At 28.6% G+C, this 15,182-nt stretch overlaps 2 protein-coding genes across 4 annotated transcripts in view; one reads left to right on the forward strand and one right to left on the reverse strand.

Annotated features, from left to right (window-relative positions):
* The first annotated feature begins 2,162 nt into the window (after nucleotides 1-2,162).
* Nucleotides 2,163-6,799, forward strand: LOC103575063 (uncharacterized). Of its 2 annotated transcripts, XM_014444049.2 has the most exons (3): nucleotides 2,163-2,283; nucleotides 2,522-2,562; nucleotides 5,810-6,799. In XM_014444049.2, exon 3 carries the CDS (start codon nucleotides 5,935-5,937, stop codon nucleotides 6,634-6,636), a length of 702 nt encoding a protein of 233 aa, XP_014299535.1. In that variant the 5' UTR covers nucleotides 2,163-2,283; nucleotides 2,522-2,562; nucleotides 5,810-5,934; the 3' UTR covers nucleotides 6,637-6,799. The 2 variants fall into 2 exon arrangements, with proteins under 2 accessions (XP_014299535.1, XP_008552903.1); XM_008554681.2 differs by lacking the exon at nucleotides 2,522-2,562.
* Nucleotides 6,800-8,682: 1,883 nt separating this feature from the next.
* Nucleotides 8,683-15,182, reverse strand: part of LOC103575062 (PTB domain-containing engulfment adapter protein 1) — a 31,816-nt gene continuing 25,316 nt past the window's right edge. For both annotated transcript variants that reach the window (XM_014444053.2, XM_053743238.1), the window contains exons 6-8: nucleotides 13,041-13,470; nucleotides 11,006-11,232; nucleotides 8,683-8,991 (exon numbers count right to left, since the gene is read on the reverse strand). In XM_014444053.2, the coding sequence (XP_014299539.1) occupies nucleotides 8,917-8,991; nucleotides 11,006-11,232; nucleotides 13,041-13,470 (732 nt within the window). In that variant the 3' untranslated portion in view covers nucleotides 8,683-8,916. The remainder of the gene's footprint in view (nucleotides 8,992-11,005; nucleotides 11,233-13,040; nucleotides 13,471-15,182) is intronic.

Here is a 15,182-nt window from a genome sequence, read left to right on the forward strand (position 1 = left end):
TTTCGATACGGTTTTTAATGTCAGAATATTTTTCGATTTTATTCAGTGAATTAAAGAAATTTTTGTTGAGATTTTAACGCCAATTTTACTACTTTCGTTAAATATTATTAATATTCTATCAAGACAACTAAAAAATATAGCTGTCAGATAATCATTAACTGCCGCCATTTTTAAACAAAAGACACTAAATAAATAGTAAACAAAAAAAAAATCCATTCTAGACCTTAAAATACTTTTTATAAATTTTTTCTAGACATAAATGAAATTATTTTAAGTCCACGATTTAATCTAGTTTTGTCCTTGCACAATTTCAGAACAAAAATTTTTCTAAGTTCCAGAATTAATCTAGTTTTGTCCTTCTGTATCGCAATTGTTTTTTTAAAACAGCAGATCAATACAGCTTAAAATTTTTATAAAAGACCAAAAACAGATCAACTAGTTTAAATACAGACCAATTAGTCCAAATGCAGTGCACTTAGACTAAAATCAGTCCAAATATTTCGACCCGGGTGGGCTCATCTTCGAACTTGATCAAGGTAATCGTCCAATAAATAAGTGTATAAAATTTCATTAAATAGAAGTTATTCATAGCTGGGTCCTAGCTAGGGTCTACCGTGGAAACCCAGAGCTCGGTGAACTAGTTCTGGTTCAAGCTTGGGCCAATATTGAAGAGCTAGAGCAGGGTTACCCATGACTGGGTCTCGTTTGGGGCCAACAGCGGAAAGCCAGCGCTAGGTTGCCCACGACTGGGCCTTAGCTAGGGCCGACACTAGGAAGCCAGAGCTGGGCTTACTAGTTCTGGTTTAATCTCGAGCCAAGGATGGAAAGCCAGCGCTAGGTTGCCCACGACTGGACCTAAGCTAGGGCCGACATTGGGAAGCCAGAGCTAGGTTGCCCAGTCCTGGGCCTTAGCTAGGGCCGACACTGGGGAGCCAGAGCTGGGTTATCCAGTCCTGGTCCGTGCTTAGCCCCGTTGTCAGAGCTTGTAAGTTCCTACATGGGAAGATCCGTTAAAAATTGCGGGCGCTATCGTGATGACAAGGCGCGTTATACTGTATATATATATATATATATATATATATATACATGCATACATCTATAAATTTTTGAGCGGATGGTATTTTTTAACTCTACGAGGTAAAATAAGACATATGGTGACAAAATTCTGTGATAATTCGATCATGAGACCCATTGCAATAGGCCGATTTCTGAAGAAATCTACCTAAAAATCGCATTAAAACGTGAAATATATCGGTAGATTGAAATCTCCTTTATTCCTACCTAGAATTTTATAAACTTAAAAATTCTTTAACCCGAGATATAATAAACAATTAAAGTTTGAAAAACGTGTTTTTTTGGGGAGTATAAAGTCATAAAGTCAAGCATCAACTTCGATTGTTCATAACTGCGTAAATAATTGTTCTGTTGCTACGCTGAATTTGTTTGGGTATAGTAGACCCTTTCCAAATAGAATTCACGAAAAAAAAATTTTTTTTTTGTAAATTTTGCAATAATTTATAATTTATCGTTACAGACCATCTCGAGATCTAATTAAGATACGAATTTGATTCAAATTTATATTTACACAGAACGCTATATTAAATAATTTACGTGAGCGATGACTGATGCTGATCGTGATTCTTCTGAATTCTATGCTTTTTTAATTTTCATGCAGGTGTTTATAAACACAGTTGACCTGTAAAGTTCAGCATACTGATCTACTGTCACCATTTTTGTTAAAGGCATCTGACTCATAAACATTTAGTTTCTATACCTGCGAAACTCAGAGTTTTACTTTTTTTCGGTCGTTTACCATAGGCGTAGATTCATTTTAAAAATTTCTCGACGTATTTGCTTAATTTTCTGACCACAGTTCTTATAATGGACAATACAATGAAATACAGTTTCCCAGGTATATTTAAGTGAGTACGCCTATGTACTACGTATCATTTTTAAAAGGTTTTAAAGCCTATGACCGTTATAGTAGGCTATTACTCTTGGTCCTTTAAACAGTGGTACTCACAAACCCTACTACCTATTTGTTGACCAATTACCTTAATTTTATCCCTCCTATGCATCCTTCAGAGGAAGTTGGTCCTTACAAAATTTTATACAGTCAGTCTAACTTTTGTTAGAGTATAGAGAGGATATCTTAAATTATTTTTAATTTTATACGCCAATATCTTAATTAATTTAACTTAAAATGTATTTTTGCAACTATCTATAGTTTACAGTGAGTTATATAAGATATTTTTTATATCAAAAGAACAGATATTATGGATGGTAAGTTAAACTATTTTCTTTTTTCTTATATTATCGGTATAATTAAATATAATAATGACGACTAGAATAATGAATTCTGAAATCTCTGATTTAATTCGATGGTCCTAAATATATTTTTTGTTTTGAGTTTAATTTTTTAATTGAATGTGATCATAATTTAAATCAAAGATTTCTTCGAACATGATTTTATTAAAAAATACTAGAATCTCGAATAAAACAGTAATTTTTCAAATTTTAGGATGTTTAAATGGATTTATCTCGAAAACTGCTAATTCTACGGTAATGGCTTACATAACTTTTTTTGTAGAAAATCAAATTCCTTATAAAACAAGTCCTCTAAAATTTTTTTATAAAGTTAGTGGTTTCCGAGTAAACAAAAAAAAAAACAATGATATATGAGAAAAAAATTGGTTTTAAGATTTTTTACTGGTGAGGCCGTTTACAAAACATAAATTAGCTACAAGCACTTTTAAAGAGGAAAGATTCCTTTCGAATGTCCACCTATTGCTGATTAAATATCATGAAATTCCGTGAAGCTATAGATAATTGAAAAAAACATGAATAATTAAAATTTACGTGTTAATTAAATGGGAAAATTTACAATTTATTTAACAAGTACTTAAAATTAAAATTAAAAATTCATCTTTGATAAATTTTTTTTTAATATGTTTAGAACATTATTCCATCAATGAACCAGGAAAAAAAAATTATCTTTTCAAACAAAGCACCCTAATATATTTGAGGCCATTTCAGTAAAAACATTTTTTTTGCATTTTCCGTCAAGTTGTGACCTTTATAATGTTTTTATCATATTTTAGGCCAATATATTATATGTGGGATAAAAAGGACCACTAAAAAAAAATTGTGATGAAAGAATTAACTTGACGGAAAATAAAAGAAAAAAAAAATTTTTCATTAAAATTTTTTTTTCAATTGGTCCATTTTACCTCACATATCATATATTGGCCTAAAATATGATAAAAACATTATGAAGGTCAAAACTTGACGAAAATTAAAAAAAAAATTTACATAATTTTCTTCAGGTGGTCCATTATGCCCCAGATATCGCAGATCAGCCTAAAATATCTTCAAAATATCAGAGGTATTATGATTTGACCAAAAATAAAAAAAAAAAATTACTAAATTTTTGAGGGGGGCCGCCGTGCCCTAGGGGGCCTTAGCACGCTGGTCTCCCCTCCTTCATTTTACTCGGATAACGCATTATGTAATTTATTATGTTCCAAAACTTATACCGGCCCATTGTTTTTATATAGTTTTTGATTACCGCTAGATAATTTATTGCAATAATCGGTTCGTTAGTTTGAATAATATCATCAACAAAATTTTTGAAAAATCACTGTTTTCATAATTTTTTTTCAGATGTTTCATAAATAAACTTGCTGGTTTCATTCAAAGTTCACGTAACTTTTCCTATCAATCTTTTTTATGAATTTCTGTTCAAAAACATTAAATTTATCAAGCATAATCGTGAGCAAAACTTGAAAGATATTCAAGTTCTAGTCACAAATGTTGTTAATTCAAAATCTTATTATAATCAAACAATTTTTGAATGTTGATTTTTCAATTCTTTATTCAATTATAACTAATCTGTATTTTAAATTAAATTCAAATATTACGGCAATCCTAAGTTTATCTGAAGTTACATTCAGAAAGAGCCAAGATGCATAACTCAATTTTAACAATTAGTATTGTCATGTAATCTTTTGAAGATGAGGGTCTAAATCTTGACAATTGAAATTAATGATTTATGGTCAAAAACGTAAAGGTAAAGGTACTTGTTGATCAATGTGAAAGTAAAAGTACTTATAGCTAAATGCATTGGGACATTACTGAATTTTCAACAACTGATAGGAAATATAAAGCGAAAATTTTTAAAGAAAACGATTTTTTGAAAAATCACTGTTTTCATAATTTTTTTTCAGATGTTTCATAAATAAACTTGCTGGTTTCATTCAAAGTTCACGTAACTTTTCCTATCAATCTTTTTTATGAATTTCTGTTCAAAAACATTAAATTTATCAAGCATAATCGTGAGCAAAACTTGAAAGATATTCAAGTTCTAGTCACAAATGTTGTTAATTCAAAATCTTATTATAATCAAAAAATTTTTGAATGTTGATTTTTCAATTCTTTATTCAATTATAACTAATCTATATTTTAAATTAAATTCAAATATTACGGCAATCCTAAGTTTATCTGAAGTTACATTCAGAAAGAGCCAAGATGCATAACTCAATTTTAACAATTAGTATTGTCATGTAATCTTTTAAAGATGCGGGTCTAAATCTTGACAATTTAAATTAATGATTTATGGTCAAAAACGTAAAGGTAAAGGTACTTGTTGATCAATGTGCAAGTAAAAGTACTTATAGCTAAATGCATTGGGACATTACTGAATTTTCAACAACTGATAGGAAATATAAAGCGAAAATTTTGAAAGAAAACGATTTTTAATGATTCGTAATTTTTTAAGTATTTTAAATAACCCAAGAAGTTGAAATAAAATATATTTGTTAAAGATTCTGTAATTGTATTTATTTATTTACTTTTTTTTTTAATGGTTAAAATCTATTCTTTAGTAAGTGAAAACTTGAATATTAATTATGTTGAATGAATATAAGTTACTTCAACGGAATAATAAATGAAATATTAATTTATGTAAATAACAATGAGTAAAAAATTTTCATTCAGTATTTAAAATGCAGAAACTTGATGTATTTGTTGCTAATAAAAAATACAGGGAAGAGGGGGGGGGGTCCCGTTTAAAATACATTGGAAAACTTTTTTTACTCTTTTGTAAATAACTATATGAAAAAGATTTTTTTTTACTATCTTGAAGTTTGGTCTTATCGGAAATCAAAATTCTTTACAAAAAGGTCAATTGAGTCATATATATGCTATTAGTTGATATTAAAAATAAAACTACAGTGAAGGAACGACGGAAAAAAAAATCAAATTTTCAAGCAAAAATTTTCGTTTTTGCTATTCATTCGTTTAATCAACGGGCTTATTTTTTCTATTCCGCAATCAGATCTTCTATAGAAAATTTAATTTCGGGAGGACGTCAGTATACCTGAGACTAACTTCTAAAACCAAAAGATTTGAAAAAAAAAAAAAAAAAAAAAAAAAAAAAAAAAAAAAAGATATTTACGTCATAAGGCCGTGAAGTGGCGGTTTTCTGACAGCGACGATATTTAGATATGAGCTTAAGGTTTGTAGCGGGAAGGTTCGGAACGGGCGTAATTTTAACGTCCGAGAGTAGCCGTTTTAAACGATTTAAAAAAAAAAAACAAAATATACAGTAAATTTCCTATAAATTCACAGTAATTAGGATCTGCCAGGGAATAATAAGTTAGTTGATAAATAACCCTATAATTAAAAACAAAAGTGTTTACACTAAGATCTGTATTGTAGCTTTAAGAGAACTCCTTTACCAGATTCACAGAAAACAGCTGATGAGTTTTAAACCTTTGTATAACTGTGTTTTGTCTTTTTTTTTTTTTAGTTACTAAAGTAAATAAGGATCATCAATTTTCTGCGAGATTTTTTGCTGGTGAGAGATCCAGAAAGGATCATAGTGGATGGAATGAGAGAGTGCCCAGAGGCGGTGATAAGTCGGATCGACGCTTGATGGGTCCCCGCACGCTAACTTATCCGCCCAGACAATCAGAGTGTCGCTTGGCGGGTCGCCCCGCACCTGATTGTCCAACGGAAAAGGTGCGTCGTCCCAAAATAATTGATGCTGATAAAAGAAAAAGAAGAAACGATGTGAGACGCCTACTCCGAATCCGGAAATTCCAAAAGCTCCTAGAAGAAAACGATGGAAACATAAATCCGCAGCTTGTAAAACTGTGGCACCACGTGGCTACTCCACAAGTAGTGGCACTGTCACGGGTCACTGGGAGTGCTTCTGGGATCTGCTCCGGAGGTATATTGCCGTCAAATTCGATAGGTTTGCCAGAAGAACCCGAAAAAATTAACCGTCCCTTTGATGAACCTCAGCTCGGGATTCGGGTCTCTCCACCAGCTGTAATAGAGGAAGAGATAAGACCATCTTCGCCACCACCAGAACAGCCAGTTGTGATGGGAATAGTTGACCCGTGGCGCGACTATAGGGGAAAAAAAAACAGGAGAAAACGAAGAAAGACCTTTGTAAGGAAGATTAATTTTGCTGAAGCCGAGATTGTAGCTGGTGGATCACCAAAGTCAGATGAGTCGGGAATTGATGAGGTCCCAGCGTTTAACGACTTCTTAATTGATGGCCCAATCAATTCCGATGATGAATTGGTGTTGCATGATGAAGGAGTCGACCTCGAGGACGCGGACTTCTAGTCTTCCCTATGATCCTCGTTATTCTTATTTATTCACTTATTAACGCCCTCGGCAATTTTACAATATCAATTACAAGTGTAAATTATTTTTATTATTGTGTGTATTATTATTATTAACACTAATAATTATATTCGACTATTAATAAATATAACCTTATATATTATGAATATTGTTATTTTTAGATACCATAATTTCTTATGAAATTCGTCGATAATTCATAATGAAGAGCATTTTATATATAGGGAAAGAGAGGGAGGGCAAAACGGGGTAGGGTAGGTAAAACGGGGCACCTCCGAAATTTTATAAAAAACAATTTTATTTTTAAAATGTTTTTTAAACATTCCAAAATCACTTTTGTAAACATAATTGAGCATTATCTTAAATATTTTTTGTTAAACTTTTTCAAAAATCAAGTTTAAATCGAAAAGTGTTGATGGCTTTTGTTTTATGATAAAAACCAATAAAATAAATTTTTTTTTTTCCTTTGCATCCAATAATTGTGTAAAATGTAAGTTTTCTTTATGTAAATTGCTCACAAAAAAACTTAATTTGATTAATTTTGTTTAATATGCAAAAATTTCTTTTTTTTTTTTCACCTTTTTTAGGGAGTACCCCATTTTGCCCGCCAAAGTGGAAATTTTTTCGTTTCTACGGCAACCGAAGTTTTTGTTTATTCACTTTGAATATCACTAAAAACAAAAACATTTAGAGTATTTGAGTCATATTCCTAAATCTTCCCAAATGATTCCCAATTAATTAAATAGTATATTGTTTGACAAGGGATGAAACAAAACGATTTCAGACTAGGGTGAGGTTGGCTGACATCACCCGCAGTCTGAAATCGTGTTTTATCTTGAGTCACACACTATATTTTTCATGATTACCTGTATCGGAACTTCAAGATTCAGTGTCAGCAGCCAGTAAGAAACAAGTTAATTTCAAGCCGATGATGCGGAGAACTGTTAGAGAATGAGAAATATGTGATTTACAGTCACTTATTGAATAGTAAATAATACAAAAATATTATTTGCACTTATTTTTTAGTAATTTTATTTGGTTAATTAAAACCGTCACTTAGAAAATGAAATGAGTAAACTGAAGTAACAAGTAAATAAATGAACATTAATAAAATATATCTAGCACAGGGCAATTGTGTTTCTTCCCAAGGGAAGAAACACTGAAACTTCAAGTTTTGATGTTAGTATCATGAAAAATAAATTAATTGTCTGTAAAATATACATTCTTAAGTTAATGGTAGAGATTTCAAACGGTTAGAGTTTATTCACGAATGCAACTTGGTAGTGTTTTTTTTCTAGTAGTGATTATATCATGGTAGATATTTTCATTGGTAAAGATTTTAAGATAGGAAATTTTTTTATTAGAGCGGAAATTTTCTAGGTAGGTATGATTCGGCTGACTTCAATTGGGTAGAGTTTTATTTTTGATAGGGTCGCTTATGGCTGAGTCGTATATCTGCCGACCGAAACCAATAAGTTTCTTTTTTTGAAAATTTTCAATTTTCATAGCGGGAAGTTAAAAAATGTACTGTTAGCTTTAAAGATCAGTACCTAAAATAATGTATTATTAATAATCATATTATAGATTTTGATTGTTAATAAAGAAAAAAACTATTTAAATATATTTTATTCATGTTTAATATTTAAATGTTTGTTTAATAATGTAATTAAATAATATAGCAACAAATATAATTAATTAATAAAAGCTAATAATTAATAATATTAAAGTAAATTTTATAAATATTTACATTTTTCTTATGTATCACTATCGCTTTCTATATTATCAGAAAAATAATTCATAATAATTAAATCATTGTCAACAAGTTAAAAGTATAACAAAATATCCAGCTAATAAAAAGATAAAAATTACTAATAAAATAATCACAAAATTGTGCAATTCTTTCTCTTATCTTTTTTTTTTTGCATTGTTTAAAAAAAAAAAACAATAAATAACAATAATGAATTTTCATAAATTTTATGTTGAAATATTAAGAAAAAAAATGTTATTTATTAAAGTTAAATGATAATTATTATTTATATTAATTAAACTTACGCAATGTTTATAAACAAAAATATTTTTAACACCATAATTACAAAAAGTTAATAAACTAATTTTGGTTTATATAAACGATTGATTTTTAAAATTTTCAATCGTCTCTTAGTAAAATTAATTAATTTGATTAATCATTTTAAATGTAAAAATTTTTTCTTGTTCGTAAAATCAGAATTTTTTTTTTATTTTTAAATTAAACTTTTATGATCATTAATTTCGTAGTGGATCTAAGCTTTCTAATGAAAAATCATCAGTTCCCATTGATAATCCTCGACTAAATCCATCCTTGAAAATAAAAAAATTAAATTGTTAATGTAAAATAAAATGCTCGAAAAATTATTTGCATAAAAAAGATTCATCCCAAAACGATTCCAAAGAAATTGTACTTTCAGAACTTCTAAAATTGAGACAAATTTGAACTTCAAGTGGAACTTTTTTTGAATTTTTGTAATTCTGATAGTAAAATAAAAAGATTATCAAGTGTAATACTCTATATAGTGTAATTTTGAGTAAAAAAAGAAAGTTCTTAAAACATATTTCTCAATAAGTATTTTTACTACATTCTACTTTGGTTCAGAAAAAGTTTAAAAACCTCAAATTTGGAACTTTTTATTAACGTTTTTCGATTCTTATGAAGCTATTGATTTCTAATGGGAATTTTAGTATTTTTATACAAGTGGGGTTGCACACATTTTTCAAAGTTCCAAGTGCTTACACCTTAAACACTTATAATTAAATTTTTTCCAAGTATTCTGCTACAAGGCGGATTAAATTTTCTGTATGTGTTTATGTCTTTAACACTAGATATCTATCCAGACATTGTAACTAAAGTGTGCAAAATTGATAAAAATAATATAAAATCATGTAAATTTTTAAAACTTTTTCTAATAGATATAAGTAATTTTATATAATACCGTAAGAAGTACGATGGCGATAGAGACGTCTAACTAAGAGGTTAAAAAATTTTAAACTTGTAATAGTGAAAATCAGCATATTTATGTTATTTTAATACTTTTGATGTGTATAACAGCTCATATATCATTTTGTTGCAAGTAGTTTGGATGGTATCTGCCTCCCTTTGCTAGTATAGTGTATGGCAGAAGACCACAACACTGTTTTACACCGGCACGTACTAGTAAGAGATGTCCATTAGACAGATTCCACTTGGAAAAGTAACCGATAGGACATATCCCAACAACCCAGATCCCTATTACCTGAATTACCAATTACTAATAATCCCGATGACCCTAATTTCCAATCACCAAAATCCCGATCACCAGTTATTTCAATTACCAATATTACCAATTACTCGAATTTCCAAAAATCCAAAAGTTCGAAAGCTTAATTTTTCGTTAACCAAAAACATTGATGACAAGACATTCCGATTGGACAGGTTTCGTAAGCTCAAAGTCGATTTCTTTGTTACATAACAAAGAAATCCATTTTGAGCTTTGTTATATAACAAAGAAGTTGACTTTGAGCGTACTCCAAACTTTATGGCGAATAGGCATATACCTTAAGTTCTGATAGTTGACATACCCTGATTAAACGATTTGAGACGGTTAAAAACGATTAAAAATTAAATCATCATTAATCGTCTTTAATCGTCATAATCGTCATGGATTTTCAGATTTAATCGTCCCAAATCATCAAAAGACGATTTATTATTTTACGATTAAAAACGATTAAAATTTCAAATCGTCATAAATCGTCTTTGATCTTCATTTGAAAAATTTAATCGTTTTTAATCATCAATTGACGATTTATGACAATTTGTGATGATTTGTGAGTTTTAATCGTCACAAATCGTTTTTTTTTTAATCAGGGTAAGAGTCAATACATAGAATAAAATGAAAAATATGTCAAATAGTGCAGTGTGGTACGGAACTTGAAAATGTTAATGTTAACCTGAAAAATAAGCAAAATTCGTACCCTTGGTACAAATTTTTGGTTTAGTAAGTCTTATATAACAACAAATTAACAAAATAAATCTCAAATCTGCCGACAAACGCTGAATAATGACATCTCAATTGAAGTGATTGGTCTCAAATAGGATTTTTGGTGATCAAAAAGGTTAGCAGTCTTGATTCTGCATGAATACTGGCATTTTTTTTTTCACTCAAAATTCGCTCATGTAAAACTCTAGATAAACTTCTTTTTTTTCTATTAAAATTACAAAAGTTGAAAAAAAGTTTTAGTCTATCTCAATTTTAGAAGTTCCACATGTCGAACTTTTTTGGAATCTTTTTGGAACGAATTTTTTTCACAAGGGGGAAATATAAATAATTTATTAACATACCTTCATTTCAAGTAATCTCTTATCTAATAACCCAATTGCATTTTCGAGTTCTTGTTGGCTTGGATTAGAAACTGAAAATGCTGCAAATTCTCCCATTTCAAAAGGGTCGTTATTAAAATCATTTGAAGTGCTCGAAGGTGGTGGTGGATTAAATGGAACACTACCAAATAAATCTTCTTTTATCCCGTTATGACGCCGTGAATCCTTAACTTTTGGTGGTGGCGCAACTATAAAATAGTTAAGTAATTAATTAAATTTTTTATTTTTTATGTTAAGAAGTAAAAAGCAGAATGGCCATAAATCTGTAATATAAAGAATTTAATGCAACCGGAAAATATCATGAAATTGTCAAAGAATTTTGAAAAGTATCAAGGAGTTTAATTGCGGGATACAAAAATTAAAGGACATTAAAAAAATCGAAATTTTTAAGTGATTTTAAACAGGCTCTAACTCGAAGGAAAATGGTCGCACAAAAAAAAAAAACAAAAAAAGAAAATTGTATAACTTTAAGTGCCTAGTTTTCTGATCTAGTCTTAGTTTTTTAGTAAATTTTATAAAAATCTAAATGTTGTATTTGTCCTCATGACGCAACTTTACCAAAATTTTAACATTTTCTATCTATTTTAATCAAGTATGTTCCAAAAAATTTATATATGTATTTATACATAACGAGCGGTTTTCCCACAATAGCGACCACAATTCTATACCAATCTTGATGAAATTTTTTCTACATATTCTTTAGCTAAAGAGCTCGGCTGAGTTCGACGATGAGCTAGATCGAACAAAAAGTTTAGAAGTTATAGTCGTTTAAAGATTTTTTAATTTTTCAAAAAATTCAACTTTTCTTGATTTATCTTTAAATAACTTTTGATCCCAAAGAGATAATCTATTTTTGGTGATTGAATCTTTATGTTCATTCAATTTGCTTTAATTTAAGTTATGTTGCTTACTCTTTTGATAATTTTTTCTAATACTTTGATGAATTTCAAAATTTTTAGAAAATTAGAAAAAAACATTTTTTTTTTACTTTTTCATTTAATAACTTTCAAGTAATACATAATAGTTGAATATTGTTAATATTTTATGTAGCTTATCTAATGACCTACATATTTTAGTACTATTTTTTTGTATTCAACGAAAATTATCTATTTATTTATTGAAATTTAGCTGTTGCATTCGTTCTTCTACTTTTCGATAAATTCATGTAACTGTTCGAATTCTGCCGTGTAACACTTAAAATCTCAACATTAAAGTATACATAAAATATTTTTTCAAAATTAACAAGCATAAATATAATTGATCTCATAAGCTTTAGATGAACCTTTAAACGCCATCGTCTACCTTACGGATTTAAATAATTAAATAAATAATGAAAAATCTACTTCCATTTCGGCCACCTAATGGCCTTTTTTTTTGTTATGCACGGTCTTGGAGTAATCCTAAAAAACCATCGAAAAAAATTTCAAAATTTTCATTCGTCTTAGAAACTGTATACGGGCTTCAATAAATTTTTCTCGATAATTATTTTCGATTTTTTATTATTTCGGAACCGTGCAGAATAAAAAACTTTCAAAATCAGATCAGAAAACCAGACACTTGAAGCTATAATTTATCTTTTTTGTTTTTGTTGTACGACCATTTTCCTTCGAGTTACAACCTGTGGAAAATCACTTAGAAATTTGAATTTTTTTAATATCCCTTAATTTTTGTGATTAGTGTATTTTGAATTTATTTTAATCATAAAATTTCTTATTAAACATTTCAACTTACATATTTCTAACATCGAATAATTAAAAGTAGACCATATTAATTTATTTTATTGACTTTTTTTTTGGTTCCTCGCATGACTTAATCATCAAATTTCATTGTTAACAATGAAAATATAATAAAATCTATGATTATCTTAATGAGACCAATAAAATTTTTGAATCAGGGAAAAATATAAAAAACTTAATTGGAAAACCGAGAAATATCAGGGAATTTTGAAATAATTTTTTTGTGGCCACCCTGAAAAAGTAAAAATAAAAGTACATACGAAGTGGTGGAGTTGTGCCATTCCCATTGGATGATACGAATGGACTAGTAGATTGTCCATTTGATAAAGAATTGTTATTTTGATGATTCCCAAAACCATTGGCAGTAGTTTCATAAGCTCGTGGATTAAAATCTTCTTCAAATTCGTCCATAAGTAAACCTTCAAGTTTAGTACCGACAACTGGAGATTGAATTGATGGAGACGATTCGTTATTGCTCATAAAATCATCATCAAATGTTTTGTCAAAGTTTCTTGGTGGTACTGGTGGTGGTGAGCGGGACTCATTAGCATTGTTACCATTTGTATCATTTTTATTTTGTACATGACTAGTGCCATTCAGTCGTGGTCCTTCAGGAGCTCCATCTGAATTCGTTGGCACATGCAAAATATCTGGAAGATTGTGATGTGCTAGATAAGATTGAACATCCGCCTGAAATAATAGTAGCCATTGATGTATTTTAATTATTGATTTATTCAAATAAAGTATATTGTATAAAGAGTTTTTGTTAACATTTTGTTGGCATAAAAAATAATTAATTTTTGTTATTATTCACGATTTTTAAAATATAATTTGGCAACATCATGATAAATGTCAAGTTTTTTTTAGCAATAAAATCAACTCAAAGCCTGAAGGTTAACGTGTAAACTTAAACTATAATTTTTTTTAATAATTAAAAAAAAATAAAACAAAAAAAACAATAAAGATAAAATATCGATGATTAAATCCTAAATAGCACACTTGACTTTGTGAAATCTATGATACACTCAGAAAATTAAATAATAGAAACTACTATCTAGTTAGACAAAATGTAAATTACATATAATTGTCTAATAAGTCATCTAAATGTTTTTTTTTAATGAAATGACTTTTTTAAGACGAAAATAAAAACACAAATTTCCTAAGACTCTTAGGACCAACATCTGTACGTCTTATTTATTTAAGAAAACTTGGCTTTAAGACAAAATAAAATTTGTCTTGTCGTTTTAAAAGACATCTTATGATGTCTTAGAATTATCTGGGTGCTACTTAGAAAATTAAACAAAAATTTTATGTTAGAAATTTGAACCGAAAATCCGGAGTTTAAAAGCATTCTCAGAAATTGCCCTCTCACTTTTTTAAAAAAATACTCAATGACTTTCAATTATAATTACTGTATTCGAATTTTGATAATTAATTAATAAAAAATTAAAGCATTAATTAAAAAAAAGAGCAGTAAAGTTACAATTCGTCGAGATATAGAAATTAAAAAAAATTACTTACAGTTTTTATCAATTAGGAGTTAAATGAAATTCGTTGAATAAATTTTAGCCTACAACATTTGAAAATTCGAATTATAAAAATGGCATAAAGATTTTACTGAAATTCGTTTAACAAATTTCGTTTGACTTCTAATTGACATCAATTGTGAATAATTCTTTTAAAAATCTGTCTTGTAACTGCGTTGCTCTGTTTCAATGAATGCTTTAACTTTTTTTTTAATTAATTATCAAAATTTTAATACGGTCATAAAAATTGAAAGTCATTGAATATTTTAAAAAAATCAGGAGTACTATCTGAGAATTAATGACCTTAATCTAATAATGCGAAAATTTACGAATAATTCGAAAACGTACGAATAATTCGAATTATTCGATTCGACTATTATTCGCACACCCCCATATTATAAAAATAATGTTTATTTTGTGTGCTTTATTCTTATCGTTGTTTTTTTCTGCAAACAACAAACAACATTTTTTTTTTTTTGCAAAAAAATATTAAAACTTTTATTGATCTTGTTTTTACCGTTTCAAAACATATTAAATTCTTTTAATAACTCAAGTTTTATTTACTATATAGTATTCCTGTTACTTTATAATTATTAGTGTTTTGTATAGAAATTTATTCAGTACATCTCTATTTGAAACGAAATACAGAATATAATAATAAAATATTTTGCATATAAAGGCTTAAATTTAATAGTATCGTACATGATCATCAATTATTGAAATAAATTATAGCGAGAAAACAAGGACGTATTTTATGCGCAATGTTTTTTTTATGTTGTTGACAATAAAATAAAAAAACTTTACGCGCAAAAAAATACGTCATTGTTTTCCCGCTATAATTTATTCCAATTAAATATCAAGATATAGATCTAACAA

This window comes from Microplitis demolitor, chromosome 2 (genome assembly GCF_026212275.2).
Source record: "Microplitis demolitor isolate Queensland-Clemson2020A chromosome 2, iyMicDemo2.1a, whole genome shotgun sequence".
Classification (NCBI taxonomy): domain Eukaryota; kingdom Metazoa; phylum Arthropoda; class Insecta; order Hymenoptera; family Braconidae; genus Microplitis; species Microplitis demolitor.